The sequence below is a fragment of the Peromyscus maniculatus genome, chromosome 13 (genome assembly GCF_049852395.1).
Source record: "Peromyscus maniculatus bairdii isolate BWxNUB_F1_BW_parent chromosome 13, HU_Pman_BW_mat_3.1, whole genome shotgun sequence".
NCBI lineage: Eukaryota > Metazoa > Chordata > Mammalia > Rodentia > Cricetidae > Peromyscus > Peromyscus maniculatus.
This window is the reverse complement of record NC_134864.1, coordinates 24639655-24664160: the sequence shown is the minus strand read 5'-3', so window position 1 is coordinate 24664160 and position 24506 is coordinate 24639655. Positions and strand designations below refer to the sequence as shown.

Below are 24506 nucleotides of genomic sequence, written 5' to 3'. Positions count from 1 at the left end.
GGGGGTGTCGAACACAAGCTCCCAGGTTTGCCCACGGGTATTTAAAGTGCAGTGCACCTCAGAGCAGTTAACCCAAACAACGGTGAGTGCCAGCCGGATTAAGTCATTCATACAAGAAGCCATTTGCTGTCACCTTTTATTATAAGATGGGGTGTTCCCCAACTTCTTTTTCTCATCAAGATAAGTAAGTTTTCTGCCCCACTGGGTATCAGGCTAATTTCCAGCTTCCTTGTATATTAAAAATGAATTTGGAAACTACAATCGGATTAAAAAGAAGACATGGTGCTTACTCAAACAATTTTGCCTTCGACAATTTAATTTTCCAAATTGCAGTGTAAACAAAAAGTGAACAAGACGGTTTTAATGTTCAAGTCACATATTTCTATAAACCGCCACCCAGGAAGTCTGAGGCCAGGAAAATCCTCAGCTGTGAGTCCCAACTAACCATGTGTGGTGGTGAATAAAGAGGTTCTAAAATGCAGATTATTTTTTTTTTAGAGACTGTACTAAGTTGTGCCTCAATTCCACCAAAACACAGCCCCAGCTGCCTATGGATTACAGTGTGCTTTTCTTACAAAAAAGAAAGCCTTCAACTTTGTTGCATGGTATTTTCATAGCATTGTGTTCATTTGGTGTTAGGCAAACCATAAGAAATATAAAGCTGGTAGAAATGCTCTGGATGGCTCTCTTCGTTTGGGGAAGGGATCTGTTCCGTGCTTATTGTAAAACAAACAGAATAATAGGGAGGAACACCAAAGAATGAAGGCCATGGTTGGGTTGTGTCGCCTGGAGAGTGTAGCTAGCATTTGGCACACACACTTACAGTCTTTTTCTCTGTTCATCCCTGTGCCCTCGATACCACATGCAAACTCGATCCCAGACACGTGTCACTAGTATGGTTCTGCCTTGAGGTCTGACCCTCTGGACATATCACTGGTGGCTTCTTTTTGTCATCTAATAGCCTGCTTATAATCATTAAAGTCTGCATGATATTCTGTGCTAGAGCCACGCAGATGAGCTACCTCCAATACCTGAGCCAAGTGCCTACTTTCCAGTTACGCCTGAAGGTGCCGTGGACAACGTGTATGCCTGGCTTCATCTCTAATGACTTCCTTGGGGTACATTTCTAAACATAGAACGGATGTGTTGGGAAGACATTGCACACGTTTGAATCTTCCCTTTACCTGTAGAGCTGTATTACCTAACACGAAGTGAAGTGCAGCCGAACTGAGTGGTAGATGCGGACTTTGCTCACCCATGTATGTGACTTTCCCCCTTAGTGATACCTGCTGGACACACCGCAATGACACATCACTTCCAACCAGAGTCACCTTCCCCGGGAGTCATAGTTCGTGCTGTCCGTTCTGACGATGGACTAATGCCTAATGATATGTGTCCACTGTTGCACACCACTGCCCTAAAAACCTGTTTTACGTATTTTAAAGGCAAGTCAAATACCCCAAAGATGGAACAATTGTGCTTGATTAGTGCATGAAAACGTCTGTGTCTCTGAATTGTGGGAATTGAAACACTAAGAATTATAAGAAAGACATCCTTGCGTACTCAGTGGCTGGATGATGACACCTTGCTTGGATTTTTTTTTTTTAAGTGCATTTTAGTGAGGCATGGAGTTCTATGTCTGTTCATGCCTTCTGTCTACTCACCTGCTTTATTTACGATCCTGGTGTTCCAAGGCAATAGCTCAAATTGACAGCCCTCCTGCCTTAGCCTCTCCGAAATTACAGAGGTATGTCACCACGCTAGGCCACCTTGGCCTGTTCTTAAATTGAGTATTCCTGCTTTTCCTTTCAAGGTGTAAGAATTGTTTATATCATCCATTTTGGTCTAAGTTACAAATACTTTTCCTAGCTCACAGAGGGTCTTCTATTCAATGGTAGCATTTGGCTGCTTTTAACAATGAGATCTTTTAACTCTTACAGATTCAACCCCATGGAAAATTAGTAATCGAGATAAACAACGCATATAAATCTGCATTTCTTCACAATAAGGAAGCACAGACAGGAGACCATAACACACCATTTTAAATCCAGCCAAGTGTAAAAGCCTTATCAGTATGACTTATTAATCAAAAGGTATGAATATAAATATTCTGCCACACTGCTGGGAATGAGTAAATCCAGAACCGTCTGGGGAGAGCAGCATGTCATTGTCTATTCTTATTCAAAACACATGGGCCTTTTGACTCAGAGACTCTTCTGCCATGGCCTATATTTATACTTGTGGAAGTGGACCAAGACGTACATATGAAAGGCATGTGTGTCATAGAAGAAAGATAGACACCACCGAACATCTCATGTATTCACTCGGTAGACCCTAATGGTATGGCTCGTTTCTGATAAACACCATTCTAGGCATTTCCCACCATAAACTGGCAAAACCTTCTGCTGCTGAGACACAGAAAACCCAGAGACTCTAATTCCAAGCAGCTTTAAAAGGCAGGGAAGTTATCCACTCATACAATTGCAGTTCCAGAGTTGAGGAGCCCAGCTGTGGTGTGACACACTAACAGATGTCATCAGAGACAGAGGTCTTTCCTCAGTGAGCTCTGCCATTTCTGGATCAGGTGAACTCTCAGTCGCTTGAGCCTGTCCAGAGGAGAGAAGTGGATAGAAGGCAGTGTTGAAGAGTCTCCCCAAAACATGAGCTGTGGGCCCCAACCTTCAGTCTCATAGATCAACTCCAGCTATACATTCCTGCATCAGCAACCCTCTCCAGTTCTGATGGGCTTAGGCTAACTGGTACCCTCTTCTGGAGCCAGGAGGAGAGGGAACCGAACAGAGCTGGGCGTGTTAAGTTGGAAGGAGGGAAGAAATGATGTTAGAAAGACAGCCTAAGCATTCACCAGTAAGAAACGTGTGTGCACTCAGAGAATATACACGCTGTGGAAACTTCTACACTATTAAAAACAAGACATCTGGGGGCTGGGTGTGGTGGCACACCCCTTTAATCCCAGCACTTGGAAGGCAGGGGCAGGCAGATCTCTGAGTTCAAGGCCAGCCTGGTCTTTAAATTGAGTTCCAGGACAGCTAGGGCTCTGACACAGAGAAACCCTGTCTTGGGAGGGGAGTGGGGAGAGAAGGCATCTGTGTGTGGTGACATGGGGAAAATCTCTAATATGCATTAATTTTTGAAGGATAATAGTAGACAACATATTGTTTGGTAAAAATGGATAAATTGGCCGGGTGGTGGTGGTGGCGGCGCACGCTTTTAATCCCAGCACTTGGGAGGCAGAGCCAGGCGGATCTCTCTGAGTTCGAGGCCAGCCTGGACTACCAAGTGAGTTCCAGGAAAGGCGCAAAGCTACACAGAGAAACCCTGTCTCGAAAAAAAAAATGGATAAATTGATGACACTTTGTATATAAAGCAAATTGCTGGGATAATACTAAGGAGTGAGAATAAAGTGGGCTATAAATAGGAAAGTGGTGACAGAAATTTTGGGTCAAGAACACACGTGAGGACTTGTTTTTGTCTTTGGTGATGTCAGGACTGAGAGCAGGCCCTCACACATGCTAAGCATGCGCTCTCCTACTGTGCTGCAGCTCCTAAGAGGCATTCTGAGTAGGAAACAAAGGGTTTTCTTGGTGGCTGAGGAAGGCAGCAGAGTGATCTGAGATACCCAGGTCTGAATTCCTAGAAACTGTAAAAGGATACGTAAAGATCTTGATTTGGGGAAATGATGGTGAATAATGCGTTGGAGTCAGATAAGATCATCCTGGAGCCAATGCCCTGAAGATACCAAGAGGGGATAGCATTATGTACCAAGCCCTGTATGTGGGACTTGAGCAGAGAAGGGACTGAAAAAGTGTCCTCACCCACAGGACATGACCAGCCAGCTAGGAGTAACTGGACCTCATGCAAGGCCAGCAGCCTTGGAACAGGAGTACACACCAGCACAGAAGCAGGAAGCTGGAAAGGCAGGACTGGAGACAAGGATATTAACTTCACATCTCCATACTCAGGCCTTATGTCCACATCTGTATAATGTAAGGTTCATGTGCATGTCCTGCCTTGACTGCAAGGAGTTCAGAGACCAGGCTTTTTGCACAGAGGTGGGAAGCCAGCTGCACACACAGCTCAGAGGGATCTCTGTGCAGTGTCCGTCCATGCTTCCATGGCAGAAATCCAGGACAGTAGCCTCGAGGGTGCTTTTGCTTACTTACCTTGGACGACAACTTGCATATTGTGCTACTATAGTTCTGAGTAAGCGTGAGTGAGGATGGTCTGTGGGATTCCTAGGGGCACAGCCACAAGCATAAGTCAATGACTGGGTCCCCAGCCACCTCCACCAGCTGAGACAGGAGGAGTCATTTGACATATCTTCAAAATCACTTGAATGATAACAGCCAGCAACCTCCTGCCTCAGCATAATGGTGGAGCTGCTGGAATGACCAATGGAATGGAGGAGGTAAGCCTGCCATCTCCAGAGTGGCTGAGGTACTGTTGGCTTGGGCGGCTGCCATGAGCCCTCACTGTCTCTGCCAAGCCTTCTCAATCTCCTGGGAATGAGAGCCCTCTGAGTTGTTCACCCTGGGAACAAGACCTGAGGCTCCCCCTCAACCTCTTCCTAAGCTCTCTTTGTTCAGGTGTGACCCTGGCTCTTGGACTGCCACCTGCAGGCTCCGCCTTTCTCCTTGACCGTCTCTGTCTCCCCAGTCACAGGCTTACCGTGCAGTGGACTGTGGGAAGGGTAGCATTATTTACATCTTGTCACCTGACTCTTGCTTTATGGACACAAACTTCAGCACTTCGTTTTCCAAGAGGTCTGACTCCCTGTAATATACTCAACCAAGTTGCCAGTGTGTTATCAAGGAAAAAGAATGCACTACACAAAGGCCAAACTGGATATCAACTCAGTCTGTGCTATGTGACCCAAGACGACAGGAACACTGCTTAACCTTGGAGGGGCCTTGCATTCCCCCACCTGCGGCAGAGAGGCGTAACACCTGCCACCAGGCTGGCGGAGATTAAAAGAGACCGTAGGACCACCGGAGGTGGTGACTGGCATTCAGTAGGTACTTCATAAAAGCTCTCTGTTGCCTGGTAAGCTTTTAGGAGACCCTTTCAAGGCTAAAGTTTAGATGTTCCTATGATTTTCTTGACTCCAGTGTCCCGTCTTAATAATAAAAGCCTTAATGGTATGAAAAAAGAGATGAGTGATGGGCCAGGCAGTGCCCGGAACTACAGTGTCCAGGGTTACAGTGTCCTGGGCTGCAGTATCCCAGACTGCAGTATCCCTGTTCCTTCCTCACCATGGAGAAGGGTCGGGATGACTCCAGGACAGAAACTCCTGAGTTTAATGGAGTGGACAGAATCTGGTGCTGCATTTTCTGCAGGCAGACATTTCCCACTTGCTGAGGTGAATAGCTCCTGGTAACAAGGAGAGCCATGTCAAGTAAACAGCTTCCGGGACCCAGGCGGAGCCATTCCGATGATAGAAGGCAATTGCCTGCAGATTGATTACGGTGACTGCTGCTCCTTTTTCCACTTCCTTTGCTGAAGGGTGTTCAGCAGGATGTAGACAGCCGGCAGCGTGTAGAGGAGGAAAAGGGGGCATTTTAAATGCAAGCAAGGCTTCGAGGGCGGGGGAAGCTATGCGGTTCTGTTACTCCCTGAGTCCTGGAGTGAGTGTGCTCCCCTGTGGCTGGTTTCTTCAAAGTATTTCCAGAAACATTGCTAGAGTAGGGTCGTCCTGGTTTGTTTTGTTTTTCAGCTTTACAGGAGCATGTTTTGTGTATAATAGGGTTCCCTCATTTCCAGTGTAGAACTCAACTGTGTGATCACTGGCATAAACCAGTTTTAGGACATTTTTGCTAGCTGTCTGAGATTCTCTGCTCCCATCAACTTGTTCGCCTGCCCCTTCTCCTGTCCCCTGCCCTCAGCAACTACCAATCAGCTGTCTCTAACTAGTTGACCACATTTTTATGAGCTTATTAATTGTCAACTGGAGAACTGTGTGTTCAAACCTTTGATAATCAGGTAGTTGCACTGCTGTTGAGTCAGGGGTGTCCTTTCTGCATGGTTTGACAACATTTGCAACCCATTCTATGGATTGTGTTTTCACTTTTCTTTTCCTTCTTTTTTTTTTAAAGACAGGGTCTCTTTTCATAGCCATGGCTGTCTTAGAACTCACTCTGTAGACCAGGCTGGCCTTGAACTCACAGAGATTTGCCTGCCTCTGCCTCCAGAGTGCTTCGACTAAAGGCGTGTGTCCCTTCACCCAGCCTGTCTCTTCACTTTCTTGATAGAGAGTTCTTTGATGCAGAAAACAGTTTAATGTTTTTGAAGTCCAATTTATTAGTCCTTTTTTTGTCACTGTTGCCTGAGCAACATTGGGGAAAGCATTGCTGTTTTGCTTACAAAAACAAAAACAGAGAAGCCCAGTGCAGTGGTACACACTTCAGTCCTAGTACAGGGAGGCAGAGGCAGGCAAATCTCTGTGAGTTCAGGGCCAGCCTGATCTACGTAGTGAGTTCCAGGACAGCCAAGGCTATGTAGTGAGATTCTAAATAAATAATACCAAAGAAAAATAATCTATTTATGAAAATCAGGAACACAAAATCACCTGATGCCATCACAGGAACTGTAATCGTTTCTCTATAATGAGCTTCTCTAATATTCAGTTGTTTCCATCACATTTCTTGGTACAGATTAAATGTCAGTTGGTGCCGCGACTGTTGGTGAGACGCGGCTAACACATCAGACAAAGATTCAAACACTTGCTGGTCCCAGAGCTGTGTGTCCCGAGTGAGCTGAGAGGCATATTTATTAGAAAAAAATCTTTTCAGTTCCAAGTGACAGAAAAGCAATTTAAAACAGCTTAGATAGAAAGGGGAAATTACTGGTTCGTGTGGCCAAAATGCTGAGGCGAAGAAGGGTGGTTTTAACTAGAGCCAGAGGTTGTCTCTCAATTACCGGGGTCTCTTCTTTCCTCTTTGTTTTCCTGTCTCCACTGTGACCTGAATGTTCATTCCCCAACCCCCACTTCATATGCTGAAATCCCAGCCCTCACCGTAATGGGAGGCGGTGCCTTTAAGAGGTGTTTAGCCGCAGTCCTGATGATAGTAATTTGTTTCCTTATAAAAGAGGCTGCGAGAGTACCCTGGCCTTTCATGTGAAGTTATCAGGAAAAGATGACCACCTATGAACCAGGAAGCAGTCTCTCATTAGACTGTTGGTCTGTTGGCACCGTGATTTAAGACTTCTCAACCCTTGACAATAGAAATAGAGTCTTGTGTACTGTGTTTCTGAACCGCCCAGTTTATAACAGTGTGGACAGTGAAACTACTCCCTGACTCTCGTTCCCTGAGTATCTTGGCTTTGTTTTGGACTTCCCTTTACCTATTGGCCCCATTCCTGCGCATTGTGTGTAACTTCCTTTGTGTGCGGGAGTGTCTGGGGTGGGGTAGGCCATGAGGTGTTGTTATAAAACTTATCTTACTGTGTTGTCCAAGTCCCAGTGAATGCTGATGAGGTCTCTTTGGGTCCAGTGCCCATCTCTGAATCAGTCTCCATGACCAGGGAAATGGACTACTCATTAACACGGGGGATTGCTGTGTGCAGTGAATCCACATGGACACACAGAACATGCCCTAAACACTGTGAGCACGTGACTGAACATGTGCCTGGTTTCCTTTGGCAGCATCATACTCCGTTAAATATTCTAGAATGTTTCTCATTGGCTGAGGAATTTCTATTATAAATGAAAACATTATACTCTTATAAGATAAAGACTTTTTGACCTGTGCAAATTTCTAATAGAAAAAAATTTTGATAGGATCTTGACATTGGGGGATGAAGGTTTATGTGTGCACACAATGGGACAAGAACAGCATACAAGCCAGGCTGTGATGGCACACACCTTTAATCCCAGCTCTCAGGAGGCAAAGCCAGGCAGATCTCTGTGAGTTTGAGGCCAGCCTAGTCTACAGAGCGAGATCCAGGACAGGCACCAAAATGACACAGAGAAACCCTGTCTGGAAAAAAAAAAAAAAAACAGCACACAAAAAATAATAAAGAGTGCTCATGACTAATCTTTCAGAAAACAGCAAGATACAAAAATGGTCATGAATGTGGCCTTAAGAAGGGAACCTCAGGCTAGTGTAAGGTCACATGTCACTTGGGAGACAGAGGCAGGCAGATTTCCATAGGTTTGAGGCCAGCCTGGGCTACACAATGCGATTCACTCAGAGAGAGAGAAAAGGGGGACTTGATCCTGGCTACGGTGCCTGTGGGATCCATCCTGAGGCAGATGGTCATGCAATCTCACATTCCTCTGCTTCTCTGCAAAGGCAGCCACCGGTGCAGTCTTCAGACAGGGCAGGGACAGAGAGGGGTGCTAAGTTCCCAAACTGTGATTTCAGAAAGTCTCACTGATATACGCCAAACAGAAACTGAGATGAGCTGCAGGAAGTCCAGAAAGCTCTGACAGTTGGGTGAGGAGAAGTGTGCGCGTTCAGGAGTAACTGCCAGGTGTGCCTGTACTGGGGACAGTGGTGGGAGACAGGCTGCAGGGAACAAAGAGCTAGGGACAGGTGTGGTCTGAGTGACGACAAGAAGATACCAGGGGGTCCTGAGCACAGGAATGGCAGGTGCAGGTTGTGCGGTGGTCTTTGGGAAGGGGAGAGATGAGAGGTGTGGCAGCCTTCTCGAAGGGGAGAGGCGCTAGTTGCTGATTTGCAACAGAGGCTGTAGGATGGAGAAGGACGGTTCTGAGGAAGGTCCTTTGTGTCCTTGGAATCCAGCAGGTGAGAGAGCTGTATTAAACAATGATAATAACCATCACTGCACTTCCAAATGGTATGGGGTTTGGAGCCATAGTCTTACTATTCCTGTGCATGATAGACCCTGAACATTCTTTTCTGTTATTTTCTCTGCAGGGAACTTCCAGCTGATTGCAGATCCAGTTCCGTTTGAAACTGTGGCTGATTTAGTCCATTCTGTCCGACTTTCCGAGAGTCCTATGACCCACAGAAGTCCTCCCCACTTCCAGAACTTAGTCCCCATCTCCACAGATGACTTGCCCATGAAACTTAGGAAAGGAGAAATACTATCCTTAATTGGCTTTGAAGAGAGTCAGGGGAGGAGGCTGCTGCGATGTGAGGTGCTGAACAAGGACCCTCCCCTGAGAATGCTCCTGCCCATGGACTGCAGGGGCCACTTCCAGGAATGTCGGGATGACCAGCTCTACTCCATGGACACCATCGTGCGGTGGAAGCTGCTTGCAGGGAGGAAGCGCAGGGTTAAGGTGGAGGCAGAACATCGCCTGAGGCTTCTCAACCCCCTGGTTCCAGAACGCTTTAGTGGCCATCTAGTTTTGCACCCCTATTTCTCAGTGACGGCACATCTGCCAGGTGAGTAAGGCGAAATAGTTTGGAGCACGCATTGGTCTGTTTTCTGTTGCTAGAACAAGAAAACTTGAAGCTGGGACAATTATAAAGAAATTAGGTTTTATAGCCCCTAGCTTTAGAGACTAAAAGCCCAAATAGCATGGCACCAACTCTGGTGGAGACATGATGGCAGGTGGCAGGCATCATGGCAGGGTTTTTGCAAGAGAGAAAGATCACATGGCAGGACAAGAAGACTCGACAAGGAGGCAGTATTATCAGTCTACAGCCCTCTCTTGGGCAGTAACCAGGGTGCTACTAGAACTATCCTGATCCCACCGTGTCTAATATCACCTCTCCAGGTTTCCAAACAGAAACTCTCACAGGACAGACGCAGATCATGACCAAACACCCATGCCACAGCAAGAAAAGCAAGGACGCTGCCCCCTACAGGCACGGAGGAGTATTTGCTTCAAGAACTTGTGATAGGGTAAACAGCAGCCTCTCTAGGCTGGGCAGGCAACTTGCCAAGGTCCACAGATGTGTAGATTGGTGGGTGGATTAAGGAACCCCAAGAATAGATGCCAAGATTCCATTTTCAGAAAGTGGCCACGTCCTACCTCATTGGCTTCACGCCTTGATTTATGCAGGACTATTAGATGCTGAAGACACACTCCCCCCCCCCAGAGGTGATTTATCCGATTAGTTACACACCCACTCCATCCCATCACCCATTATTATATTCTTATCATCATATATATTTAAACACATTTCCTGAAGTAGACTTAGGATGCTTTAATTTGATTCCCTTAATAAATCTCCATACCGTGGTGACAGCCAGATGGACTGTGAGCAGATTTAAAAAAAAAAAAAAAAAGAAGAAGTCTCTCCTTTGAGTGAATTTATTATTGATGTATGTTCTTCTATGTTATCATAAAAGCTAGTCCCTCACCACCCATTAATTTTATGCTTTTGTTTATAGTCCATGGGAAAGCCAGACTCCAGTGCGCTTCCCTATCGTCTCACAGGCTGCATCGCTTTATTGTCCTTTGCAGGGAAGAAATGTTGCATTATATTAAACAGGAATTTACAGCGGCCTTAAAGTGCCGCTGGCTGGAAGATCCCTTTAAGTGGGCAATGTTTGTGAAAGACTAATTTAGCTCCATGGCAGGACTCGAGTGTTCGTAGTTTCCATTGCCGGGTTTCCAACAGAAACTTTGATTTGTGCTCCAACCTTGTTTATTGGCTGTATTTAGACTGACCGTAGCTTGTTCCCCCAGCCCTCACTCCCTCCGCGATGTCTCCCTAGCTCCATGTCCATTTTTTATTCTCTATCTGCCTGGCCTTTTAAGTAATAACAAGAAGAGCCGTGAGAGTGACGGGAAGTGGTGGGTCTAGCGGTCCCAAGGGGACCTCAGGGTGAGGACTGGCTCTCTCACCCGTGTGCAGTTGTGTGGCTGACTCCGGAAGCATCTCTCTGACTGACTTGAATCACCTAAAATCCAGGCCTCTTCCTAATGCATTCTTGCTGGGACGATCCCCCTTTGTCTCACTCTGGCTTCTGAGGTATATAGCATACGGCTTCTCCTAAGATGAATGAACAGTGTTTATTGCTAAAAATACGATCAAGGTAGGGCTGAGGCTGCGGTTCAGTGGTAGATCATGTGCTTAGCGTGTGTGAAGTCCTGAGTCCAATCCCTAGCACTGAAAGGGTGGGGAGGGCTTAGAGAGATGGCTCAGAGGTTAAGAGCTCTGGGTGCTCATCCAACGGACCTGGGTTCAATTCCCAGCACCCACACGGCAGCTCACAGCTATCTGTAACTCCAGTTCCAAGAGATCTGGCTCCCTCTTCAGGCTTCTGTGGGCATTGCACACATGTGGGACATAGATGTACATGTAAGGCAAAACACCCATATACATAAAATTTTGTTTAAATTTTTTAAATAAAAAGAAATAAGATGGAACTGATTTCAAAGAGACAAAGAAATTGAAACACCCTTAAAATTTAAGTGTGACTCAACCCAGTGTAGTGGTGTGTTCCTGTCGGCCCAGCTACTTGGGAGACACAGACAAAGGGTGGCTTGAGCCCAGGAGTTTGGGAATAGCCTGGGAAGCAGTAAGATTCTACCTCAGAAAAGCATTCTTTGTGGGGCTGGAGACCTGGCTCAGCAGTTAGAAGCACCTGATGCTCTTCTAGAGGACCCAGGTTTGATTCCCAGCACCCAGGTGGCAGCTCACAACTATCTACAACTCCAGTTATGGGGGCCCAGTACCCTTTTCTGGCCTCTGCAGGCACCAGATGTGCGTGTGATACACAGACATTGTGTAGGCAAAGCAACCATACATATGAAATAAATCTTTTTAAATATATGTTTTTTAATTTTTAATAAAATTTTGGTTAATGTCACTGACAGGTCAATGTACATTGCACTTGAACAAGCCCTTAAATCCTAGGCTATCAGCATCGTCCACTGAGATATCTAGGTGACAATGACTATGGACCAGACCATGGCCCAACACACTTAACGGTGGAGTTAGTCCCAGAAGAACTAAGTTTGACAAAAATTAAGGCCAGGCTCTTAAGACAGCTTTGGAAAGTGACCTGACTTGGTATTGCCATCAGAGAAGACCTAGCCAGGCTGGTAAAGATCCCTGAACAACAAATCTAGACTCTGGAATTGGTTTTTGGTTCATGTTTTCAACACCGTGGTGAGACCAGCGTTTCCTATTCCCTGAGTGACAGAGGACAACAACAAAGTTCTGTGACACAGGCTGGAACCGTGGCCAGGAGTCATGCAGACATCAGTTTATTTGAGCTGAACTTATCAATAGTGACGTTGAGAGAGATGGATCGGTGGTTCAGAGCACTGGCTGCTCTTCCAGAGAAACTGAGTTTCGTTCCCAGCAACCACTTCAAGTCACTCGCCTTGGATGCCAAGGAACCCAAGGCCTGGCTTCTGTGGGTCCACACACAGACAGGATATATATATATATATATATATATATATATATAGTTTGTGTGTGTGTGTAATAAAATGTATGTACACATGCACACAAATGTGAATAAAAGTAAATAAGTCTTTTTTCTAACCAAAGCGACTGTATTATAAATTAACTGGGAAATTGAAAACACATTCGCTTACTCACTTTAGAAAAAAAAAAACAATAAACCTATTTCATCTTCAAAAACTATTATTGGCAGGCCAGCAAGATAGCTCAGAGGTGATGAAAAAGATACACATAGTCAAACCTTCTGGTCATTTTCACATGTTAATTTTTGAGGGAAACCTAAGAGGGGAGGGATGAGAAGCTGGAGGCAGCTACTCACTCCTTGTGCTGTGTACATGTTCCATCCCTTCATTGCCTGCTCAAGGCCATCTCCCACTTGGGACATCTGAAGTTTGAAAGACCACACAGAGATCCTCCAAAAACTACCACCTTAGCAGCCATGTGTTGTTGTTTCCATCTCTAAAGGTAATCTAAGCAAGGGGACTGAAGAGATGGCTCAGCAGTGAAAAGCACTTGCTCTTGCAGAAGACCTGGGTTCAGGACCCAGCATCCACGTGATGGCGCACAACTGTCTGTGACTCTAGTTCCGGCAGTTTTGATGCTGTCTTCCGGCCTCCACATACGGGGCACATCCATACATGCAGCCAAACCATCATACACATAAATAAAAATAAAATATTTTTGTTTAAGCAAAAGAAATCTCTGCAAGCCTGTGCTCCCAGCACTCAGGAGACTGAGGCAGGAGGATGCTGAGTTCAAGGCCAAAGCCACACTCTGATAGACTCCTATTCATCCTTCTGAAATACAGTGATGTTGAAATACATATGTCTGCACCTTCCTATCTGGCTCCAAGCAAATCCCGTTCCCCCATCCCACTCTAAGGACCATCATTTTTTTAAAAATTTTATTTTATTTATATTTTATGTATGAGTGCTCTGCATGTATACCTGCACACCAGAAGAGGGCATCAGATCTTATTATATTTGGTCATGAGCTACCATGTGGGTGCTGGGAATTGAACTCAGGACCTCTGGAAGAGCAGCCAGTGATTTTAACCCCTGAGCCATCTCTTCAGCCCAGAGCCATCATTTTATTCTAGCCTTCAAGGCCCCTCTTCATCCAGCCCAGAGCCTGGGGCTGACCTGCGAAGGTGGTTCCGTCCTTCACATGATGGTCAGTGAAGAAATGGAAGTTTTTGGAGAACTCAGGGAAGTAAGCAAGGAGGAGGGACTCCCAACGCCATTGCTGCCCAGTGCCCCAACTAGACGGTGCTGGTTCTGCTAAATACACAGGGGAGGGTAACTGGTTTCTGGGACTCTCTCCCATGCTCTATCCAGAGATTTGTTTTTTCAATCTTGTATTAAAGTCTTTTCAGATGGCCTGTCTTAGAAGCCACTTGATTCTCCCAAAAGCTACCAAAAGTCTCATCTGAGTCTTAACCACAGAAAAGGGCAGCTAGAGCTTCTGTGGCTGCCCGGGGTCTTGGTGAGGACTGTGGATATGGAAGAAACACAATAAGCCATGGCACACGCAGCTCTGCCCATGCTTTCAAGCTGGGCCCCTCGTGTCTTTGATAGAGAATGCAATTGCACTATTGCATTTTTACACTGACGGATCACACATCAAAAGAAGGCTTGAGCTGGCCGGCAAGCCTTTAATCCTAGCACTCAGGAGGCAGAAGCAGGTGGCTCTCTGTGAGTTCGAGGCCGGCCTGGGCTACAGAGTGAGATCCAGGACAGCCAGGGCTACACAGGGAAACCCTGTCTCAAAAAACAGAAAGAAAGAAAGAAAGAAAGAAAGAAAGAAAGAAAGAAAGAAAGAAAGAAAGAAAGAAAGAAAGAAAGAAAGATTGAAAAGAAAGAAAGAAAGAAAAGAAAGGAAAGAAAGCAAGCTTGAACTGTCCTGCCATCAGTCAGTTTAACATATTATGTGACTCTTAGGTGAAATGTTACAGCCAATAGGAGGGGATTAAAAAGTGTAGACCCATGAACAAATTTATGAATGCATGACCCGAGCTTCCTTCCAAACTCACTCCTTTCTTGAAAGCCTCATGCTGTTTGCCTTTTGACTTTCCCAGGTGAGAACCAGGTCAGCATCCCCTCCGACTTGGACATCCATATTACCGAGATAACCCGCTTGGATTGTCAGCCCCTCACGCTGACGACGATGAGACAAATCTACGGTATGGAGACAAACAGATTCCCAGTGAGAATTAAAATAATGAGTGTGGTCCTGTCGGAGAACAAGGCGTTGACGAAGCCTCTGAAGTGTGGGCAGCTCTTAACCATCCTCAGGACTGAAGAAGTGAAAAAGTTCCTTGCCACGGAGATTTCTCAAGGACAGAAAGGGAGGTGCTTTCTCATCCCATACACCTATCAGGGCCTGGTACTCAGGAGGGGTCGCTACTTTTGTGCTGTTTCTGATGTTGCTGCAGCCATGCGACATAGACAGCTCTGCTTCCGGTCCACCAGGGACTACACCTCCTGCCTGGGGCCTTTGGCATCTTTCACGGCCAATGAGTGCTTCCTGGCTCTGAAGAAGAGCGTGGTGTCTGCGGAGATTGACAGAGAGCTGCACAGGGTGGAGGTCCTCAAGTGTCTGAACATTGCCACCAAGGCCCACGTCAAACTACCCTTGTTCGCAGAAGGAGACTTCCTGGAGCTGTTCGATGATGCTGGACCAGGGACCCTGAGGGAGCTGTGCGAAGTCACAAAACTGCCATGTCACGTCAGAGTGGTCGGCCCAGATCTTTCCATGGCTAGGGACCCTCTGTATGGAACTGAGGAACTGAGAATTGAAAATATCATCGTGGAACAGTGCCTCATAGCCAAAGATGAAGCTTCACTGAGGGACATGGATTCAGAAGACATATACAGGGACTGGCCAGAAACCACATTTGAAATCCCAATTGAGAGGTCAAGCTGTGAGGTGCTGGTGGTCGAGGAACGTTCGTGGATAGATAATGTCGGCAAAGAGAGATGCACGTCTCTCCAGAGCATCCAGGAGATCACTGAGGAAGAGTCTCTGGCCTTTAGCAATCGCTTGATTATTCCCTGCCCACCGCCACCCCTTCCAAAGCCCAGAAGTTTGTCTTAAAACAGAAAATGTGACTATCAACCCTTGCTTCGTTTCCAGGATGCAGCATCCGCACACTCAGGAACGGAGTATTTGGGGTTGACTGGAACTGGAAAGCAGCCCCAGATGTGGGGCCTCAGAGGAAATCAGGGGTGTTACCACTCCGTGTTATTTCCATCTCTCTTGTTCATTTGCTATAAGTTGGGTTAGCATTCTGTTACTGTGACAGAATACCCAGGATAATCAATTCACGAGGAGGAAAGAAGGTTCATGTGGGCTCACAGTTTCAGAGATCTTAGTCCGTGGTTACTTGGCCCCGCTACCCTCGGGCCTGTGGCATGGCAGCACACCACAGTGGGAATACGTAGTGGATCGAAGCTGCCCATCTCATGACAGGTGGGAAGCAGAAAGGCTTCCTGCATGCCCCCAGTGACCTAACTCCCTTCATCAAGGAGGCTCCTCCTAACAGCTCTACCCTCTCCTAACAGCATCGAGAACTGGAGACTAAGCCTCTCACACATGAACCTTTTGTGGGACATCTACTCACATCATCGCAGCTGTCTGGGTGACAGGCTTCCCCCACCCGCCCCCACCCCCCGATGTGCAAGGTTCTGATATTGTGGTGTGGCTGCAGTCCTCTTCTTTCAGTTAAAGTGAGATTCTATTTATTCAGCAGAAACACGTGTTTGTCACCAAACACGACTCTCCTTATGGCCCCAGGTTTGGAATCACTTCCTCCCAGTGCCTTCACGGTGACAGTGCCTGGCATGTAGGATGCACTCCAACAAAACTGTTGGATGGATAATTGAGCACACGCATACTTGGGTTTGTTAACACCGACGTCAACACTAAGTCTGCCTCCTTGCCCCTCTGTGAGGAAGGTGCCACCCCCTCCACCCCCCTCCAGCCAGTTACACAAAGCAAACACTTGGAAAACTTTCCTTTACCCATCCAACTAATCAGTCACCTTATCCTACCGATTTATACAATTCCTACCAATCTCCTACCTTTCACCTTGGCCCGGTCCCATCTCAGACCCCTGTCTAGACCTATGCGTTATTGTCATTCACTGTCATCCTTCTATCAAGTCATCAAGTCCCACCCCCTTCCTGTCAGTTCTCCATTCTAAGCAGAGAGGGACCTTAAGAGCAAAAGGTGAAGCGATGAAGCCTTCAAGGCTCCTGAAGTATTTCTATTGCCTTGGGATGAAGCCCAGCTATCTAGAACACTTCCTAGGGATGTTCATCCACCGTCCTCTAGCCTGCAACTTCACCTCTCACCTCTACCCACAGCCTGCCTCTCTGTCACTCTAAGCTCCAGACGAGACCATCTCTGGATGTCTCCCGTATGGCTCTGAACCGAAGGTCACACTGTGGTCTTGCCTTCTCCCCTCTACTTAGGCATAACTTCTGCCTATCAACTCATGCTAGATGTTGATTCTCTCCAAGCAAGCCCTGTGAGCTCCAAGACCAGCTTAGCCTCTACTCTGCCTGCTTCAGTATCCTCAGAGCTCAGTGGATAAGGATGCACAGTACTGCCATTAGGTAGCCGGTGGTCACCCCCTCTGCAATGACAGCTCTTGCCCTCTCTGGAGCTTGGTGTCCACCCTGCAAACTGGATGATATGGACTCCTGTTTACTCATCATTATAGAACTGAAAGGGAGAATCTGAGAGTGCACAGCACACACCTGTAGCTTAAGTGGCAATCACGAGGCAGGTACTCAATGAGTGTGTCTCCATTGCTTCTCTGTGGAGGTTGAAATGAGGAATGTCCTCCATAGGCTAGGTATCTGAATACATGGCCTGTAGCTTGTGGCACTGTTGGGAGATGTAATGGAACCTTTAGAAAGTGCCAGAGGAAGTGACATCACTGGGGCAGACTCTGAGAGTGTCTTGTCTGCTTCCAGTCTGCTTGCTCTGTTTTGTGCCTGTGGTATAAAATGTAATCTCTCGGCTTCTTGCTCCTGCCTACCACTCACTGGAATGCTTCCTCGACATAATGGACTCTTAATCCCTCTGGAACCACAAACCAAAATAAACTCTTTCCTCCATAAATTGCTTTTGGTCGTGGCATCTTATCACAACAGAAAAGTAACTGATACACGCATACACACACACACCTTATTCAGGACACAATGTCAGTGACTCCAAGAGGACAACTTCCTTTACTGAGGCATCTTAATGGAAGTGGGATGAGAGTCAAGAGCTCGGAAGCTTGATGGATATGGTGGGTCTGGGGATACGGATCCAGGTGCTGTGCTATGTGATTGCCGGAGCTGACCTGCTCTAAGTATCCATGTTCTGTTCCTCTAGGCAGAAAGGGGAGCAGAAAACCCAACTTGCCAGTCTGGTGAGAGATCGAAGAACAGAGTAGGAATCTGGAAGGGCTTCGGAGACAAGTAGTATTCTTGGAAGACGATCCTGGCATGTAGGTGAATAAGCCAGGGAAGGGAGAGAAATAATATAAGGCATCTAATGAGCAGACCCTGCTGTGGGCCATGAGGCCCAGCTCTCCAGGGACCTCTGGAAAGCTACTTAGGTTAGAATCAGCAAACTGCAGCGGGTAAACCAAGGCCATTGGGTTCCTATGACCCGTAGGTAAGACTGGTCATTATGATTTTAAAATGGTTGGAAGATAATCCAGGGAAGAAAAGTATGCTGTGACATGAAAAAGTTACTGAAATTTTTTTAATTTATTTATTTACTATGTATGCAGTGTTCTGCTTGCATGTATGTCTACAGGCCAGAAGAGGGAGCCAGATTACGGATAGTTGTGAGCCATCATGTGGTTGTTGGGAGTTGAACTCAGGACCTCTGGAAGAGCAGTCAGTGCTCTCAACCTCTGAGCCATCTCTCCAGCCCGAAATTCTTGTTTTAATCGATACAGATAAAAATTTTATTTGTAGCAGAGCCACGCCCATCTATTTGTGTATGTCTATGCTATGGCTGCTTATACCTTATAATGTAGAGCTGAACAGTTGCCATGTGATGGAGACTTAGTCTACCACGTCTAACATGTTTACCATATGGCCTTTTAAAGGAAAAACCTGCCAACTCTGGTTTGGCCCATGCTTCAGGGTTGTGCCAAGCAGAGAGCAAGAACCTCTCTATATTTCTCAAAGAACAGGAAATCCAGGGATTTTAATTTGTCTCTCCATCAGTCAAGCATGCTCTTGAAATCTCTATGGCAGAGTCACTGGTTCTTATAGTAAGAAGCTGATTGCACATTTAGATACGGGTGCCAAAGTGAGCCAGGCAGGGCACAGACAGCTCCTGCTGCAGGGGAACACTCCTCCAAGCATGCTCATTTTGAATAGACATCAATCAATGCCTGGAAAAAATAGCATCATATGAATACATGCAAAGGAGCAATTATGAATACTAGCTTGTCTATAATGAGACTGTCCTGTTATGAAGCATCTTCTTGGGGGCAGTGCGGGGAGGAGAGTAGTGCCAGCCCTGTCTAGTGAGTGTGCTGTGCCATCACATGCAGGTGGACCAGATGAGGTGCAGGGACCGTGCCAGGAGCTGACTCACAGAGGCAAGCTCCGTGCAAGCAAGAAAGGGTGTGACGAAGACAAAGCTGTAGAGACCAGGCTCTGGGGAGCCAGCTGTGCATAGAACAAATATCTAATGTCCAAAACATTGGAGGAAAGAGCAAGAAGAGAAACTAGAATTAGAATTCGCCAGTCTGAGAAACCTCGTAATAATAGGATATCCAGATTTATGGCTGAAACTACAAGTAGCATGGTCTCTTATCTTCACTCACGCAAGAGAATAGGAGGAGGTCTCCCTTCTAGCAATGGAGGTAAAAGCAAACTTGGTCTCCTGTTTCTTGTCCTCCCACATTGTATTCACATGGCTCCTTTATGTCATCTTGACTCACTGTGGGGGTTGAGAGGGGAGAACTCCATTCAACCAGAAAATCTAACAGGACCATCAAAATGAATGAAGGAGGGAGATGGAAAGTCCAAGAAGATAAAATAGAAGTGCCTAATAAATGCATTAAACAATGCTCATCTCAGCCGGAAGTGGCCTTGTCCCTGGATTTTCAGCTGGGGAGCCAGAGATCAGAGCCCAGCGTTAGTGTTTGTCAAAGAGAAGTTTCCTGGGAGGTCCAGGAAGGCAGGATCCAGTGTTCCTTCTTATCTCCACAGACAGGGAAGGAGGCTGTTTAAAGGGGGGCAATGATCTTGACTCAGGGGATGGATCAGTCCATGAAGTACTTGCAAACAGAGTGCAAGCCCCAGAAGCTGTAAGTGATGGTTGGGAATTTTTGTTTCTGTTTTTTTGTGTCTATTGAGTGTTTTGCCTGCATGTATGTATGTATGTGCTTCACATGTGTACCTGGTGCCCAAGAAGGTCAGAAGCATGTGTCACATCCCCTGTAACTAGAGTTACAGATGATTGTGAACAGCCGAATGAGTCCTTGAACCCCAGTCCTCTGGAAGAACTCAAGTACTCTGAACCACTGAGCCAATTCTCCAGCCCTCTGGTGACTAGTGGTATTTTGGCAGGGGGAGGGGGGGACTGTTGTGTTTTGTTTGTTTGGTTGGTTGGTTGGTTTTATTTGTGTTTTTTGTTTTTTTGTTTTGTTTTGTTTTGGGTTTTTTTGTGGTTTTTTTTGGTTGATTGGTTGGTTTGGGGTTTGGGTTTTTTTGTGGGTTTTTTTGTTTTTGTTTTTGTTTTTTTTTTTTTTGTCTTTTTTGAGACAGAGTTTCTCTGTGTAGCCCTGGCTGGCTGTTCTGGAACTTGCTTTGTAGACCAGGCTGGCCTCGAATTCACAGATCCACCTATCTCTTCCTCCTGAGTCACTTCAAATTAAGGGGAGAAAAAGTCCCTTTTGGGGGGTTTTTAGTTAATTCCAGCTGCAGTCAAGTTGACAACCAAGAATAGCCATCACACACACACACACACACACACACACACACACACACACACACACACTTTTTTTTAATGAAAGAAGGGCTATAATTTCAGTTGCCATTTTTTTAATTTCAAAGAAGATCCTGAATTGTTTTCTCATTAGAGACCATGGATGCTGAAGTAAGAATAAGACATGCTTAATGGATTAGGGAGGTAGTTGGTGCACAGATACGAGGTGGCATGGGTAATGTTACACCCAGTGTTCTATCCAAAGCACACATGCCAACTGAGTGCAAAAGCAAACACTCTTAATCCCAGCACTTGGGAGGCTAAGGCAGGAGGACATCAAGGTTGAGGACAGTCTGGATTACATAGTGGAACTGTCTCAAAACAAAATGAAACAAAAAAGCAGTATGCTTTTTAAAGTCTGGAATGTGACATATAAGCAGTCAAAGAAACATCTGGTATTTGAAATCACAAGAGATGGCCCTGGGCCCATTCTCTTCTCTGTGTAGGTTCAGGCCAGACAACTGAGGCAATGTGGCTGGGTAGTCTTCTTGGGAGTCTCCAAGAAGACCTTGAGTACCAAGTGACCCCTGTGGAAGTGTGTAAAATAACCTGCTCCTCCAAAACTCCACTTCCTTCTGATGCTGGGACTTAAAAAGGTACAATAGCAGATCTGTTCTCTTCCATCACATTTGTTTTGTTTTTATTCTTTGAGACAGAGTCTCACTGTGTAGACCAAGCTGACCTGAGACTCATTGTATAACCCAGACTGGTCTTCAACTGGCAATCCTCCTGCCTTAGACTTCTGAGTGATGGGACTGTAGATGTGCATAATCATTCCTGGCTCTTCCATCTCATTTTTTCAAAGTAGGCTCTGACTCTGGACCTTTTTGTAACTCATGAACACAGCAGAGCTTGCATGTGTGGGTGACTTTTACTGTATCTGTCGGAACCTCACAGTGCTGTAGATCTGACAGGCAACTTGGAAGACAGTCTTCTCTTTCCTAGATGCTTGGAGTCTGATGTGCACAGTCCAATTATCCATCACTCCTTTGATTGATAACAGCCTTGTGCAGACAACACAGAAGAGACCAATTCAATTGTGTTTGCAGGATGGTGCCGGAAGCTATGGGCTGGCTTTATATGTCCCAATACTTAGACTGGGGCATGTGACTCTTTTCAATAGTATTTGAGCTGACTAGCTTTACAGAAAGCCCAGAAATGTTTGCTTTTTTTTTTAATTAGTACATTTTTTAGGTGATAAGAGTAAAACATACTAAAAACATCTGTTATACAAGACATATCCTAAAACAAAATGGAAAGATGTGTGCCAAATTTAGGGAAATATTTCTAACGGTTATGACAAACTAATGGAAAAAGTGAGAATATAATATTAGTTGCCTTCTGGGCAACTAGAAAAAGGACAATAGATTTAATGGGGGAAAAAATAATCGGGAGGTAAAAAGGAAATCGGAGGGAGAGAAAGAGAAATGCTCAATAAGAAGCAATGCTAAGCTTCACTGTGAACGGTATAAATGAAAGCATTAGAAAATGAAGTCTTTTCATGCCTTGTAGTAGCACCATTTTAGAATTTTGCCAGAATTTTCTCAAAATGAAGCTCTAATTGGTCTGCATCATAGAAGAAAGGAGTCAAGTGGCCAGGCTTCCCGACCTCAGAACAGCATCCAACTAAAGGACAGGAAGGTGGTGTGGGTTCTGGGTGTCTGGCCACTGGAATTAGGAAGATAAAGACTGGTTGGGGATAGTGATGCACGCCTTTAATCCCAGCATTTGGGAGGCAGAGGCAGGCAAATCTCTGAGTTCCAGGACAGCCTGGTCTACAGAGTGAGTTCCAGGACAGCCATGGCTACATGGTGAGACCCTGTCTGTAAACGAATTGTTAACTTGTCTTATAAATGAAATACATGGAGCCAGGTATTGGGATAAATTCTGAAAGATCAGAGAGACAGAAAAAGCTACAGATAACCTCACCTTGCCATCTTCTCAGCCAATCCTGTTTCCTCAAACTGGAAGCCTCTGAGTCTTCATCCAGAATGGATCTTAGCTAATCTGCTGCTAAAATGCCTAAAAGCTAAAAAGCTTCTAGTTCCTGATCATCACACCTTGTATACCTTTCTGCTTCCTGCCGTTACTTCCTGGCATTAAAGATGTGTGTCTTTCCCAAGGAAGACATGAGATCTCAAGTGCTGGGATTAAAGGTGTGTGTCACCATGCCTGGCTGTTTCCAGTGTAACCTTGAACTCACAGAGATCTGGATGAATCTCTGCCTCCAGAATGCTAGGATTAAAGGCATGTGCTGGGCTGGAGAGATGGCTCAGAGGTTGAGAGCACTGACTGCTCTTCCAGAGGTCCTGAGTTCAATTCCCAGCAACTACATGGTGGCTCACAACCATCTGTAATGAGATCTGGTGCCCTCTTCTGGCATGTAGTCATACATGCTGTATACATAATAAATAAATCTTTAAATAAAGGCATGTGCTACCACTGCCTAACCTTCATGTTTAATATAGTGGCTGTTCTGTTCTCTGACTCCCAGATAAGTTTATTGGGGTACACAATATATCAACCACACCTGTCTCAGAAAAAAAAAGAGGAAGATGAAGCCTGTAAAAGGTCAGCTGTCTTTGAGAAAATATTCTGAAGAGTCCTTTATGTTTCCTTTTAAAAAAGACTTTAAATTTTACTGGACAATGTGTAGAGAATGAGAGACTTTGGAGCATGCAGTCTTAAATGAAATGTCATCAGACCCCTTCCCTCAAGGCTCGGGGATCTATCTGTTCAGAAGAGGAGGCGGAGAGATTGAGAGAGCCAGTCGTGATGGGTGACTCTAAGAAAACCGTGTCTTCCAGACACAAAAGGACTGATGCCCAAGCAAGCTCACAGAGCCTGTAGCAGCACACGTAAGATCTGCACAGGTTCAAACCAAATGGGGTCCCAGCGCTGAGAGGGGGAAGTGGACATGAGGTCCTACCCCCAACCAAGAAGCTATCTGCAATTGATACCCACTGGCAAGGGGGAAAATCCATTTTCTCCAGTGAGTTATATCAATCACACTCCAGGGCAGGCCTCACGCCCAGGGGTAAGTGGTTAAGACATTCCAAACTCTGTGGTGTTGGTTTGCTTGTTTGTTTTTGTTTGTTTGTTTTTGTTTTTGTGAACTAATTGTTTGAGAGGGTGCTGATTTTTATCTTATTGGTCTTTTGCTTGTTTAGGTTCATGTTTTGCGGTTTGTTTGCTTGTTTCAAAGAAAGAGAGAACATAAACTTGGGTGAGTCGTGAAGTGGGGAGGGTCTTAGTGACTTTTCTGTCACTGTGAAGAGGCATCATAACCAAGCAACTTCCAGAAGCAAGCATTTAATAAAGGTTTTGCTTACAGTTTCAGAGAGTGAGTGAGTCCACGCCAATCATGGCAGGAAGCATGGCAGCATGTAGGCAGACACGGCCCTGGAGCAGTAGCTGAGAGCTCACATCTGATCCACAAGCATGAGGCAGAAGGAGAGCAAATTAACTGGGAATAGTGCAAGTCCTTTGAGACCTCAAACGCGCCCCCCCTCCCCAATGACATACCTCTTCCAACAAGGCCACACCTCCTAATCCTTCCCAAAAAGTTCCATTAATGGGGACCAAGCACTCAAATATATGAGCCTGTGGGAGTCATTCCCACTCAGAGCACCACAGGGAGGATCTGAGAGGAGTTTGGGGAGGGGAAAAGCATGATCAAAATATGCCATATAAAAAAAGTTTAATAAAAAATATTTTTTAAAATGTATGTGTATGTGTGTGAGTGTGAGTTTATGTACCCCATGTGTGTGCAGGTACCCACAGAGGTCAGAAGAGGGCACCAGATCCCCTGGAATTAGAGTTACAGGTATTCTGCACTGTTACATGGGTGCCAGAGACCAAGCTTGAGTCCTCAGAAAGAGTAGTGAGTGCTCTTAACTACCGGATCATCTCTCTAGTCCAGCCTTCACATTTCTGATGTGAAATGGTTTGTCTGGTACATTCTCATCACCTTTCCGCTTTGATTTCAGGGTGCTTTGGTCATTTATTTCACAAAGCAAAATCTTTCTAGTATTATGGGTCTTTTGAAATTTTAAAGCAAACTGTTTTTGTTTGCTTACTATTTTTATCACACTTTGTCTTATTTTACTTGTATTTCTACTTAAAATTTCCAAAATAACAACA

At 45.7% G+C, this 24506-nt stretch overlaps 1 protein-coding gene across 1 annotated transcript in view; it reads left to right on the top strand.

The window, feature by feature from the left end:
* The window catches only part of LOC102925009 (protein THEMIS3-like), a 42781-nt gene extending 25301 nt beyond the window's left edge, over positions 1–17480 (top strand). The window contains exons 3-4 of the mRNA XM_006991694.4: positions 8898–9371; positions 14431–17480. Of these exons, the coding sequence (XP_006991756.1) occupies positions 8898–9371; positions 14431–15449 (1493 nt within the window). The 3' untranslated portion in view covers positions 15450–17480. The remainder of the gene's footprint in view (positions 1–8897; positions 9372–14430) is intronic.
* Positions 17481–24506: the final 7026 nt, after the last annotated feature.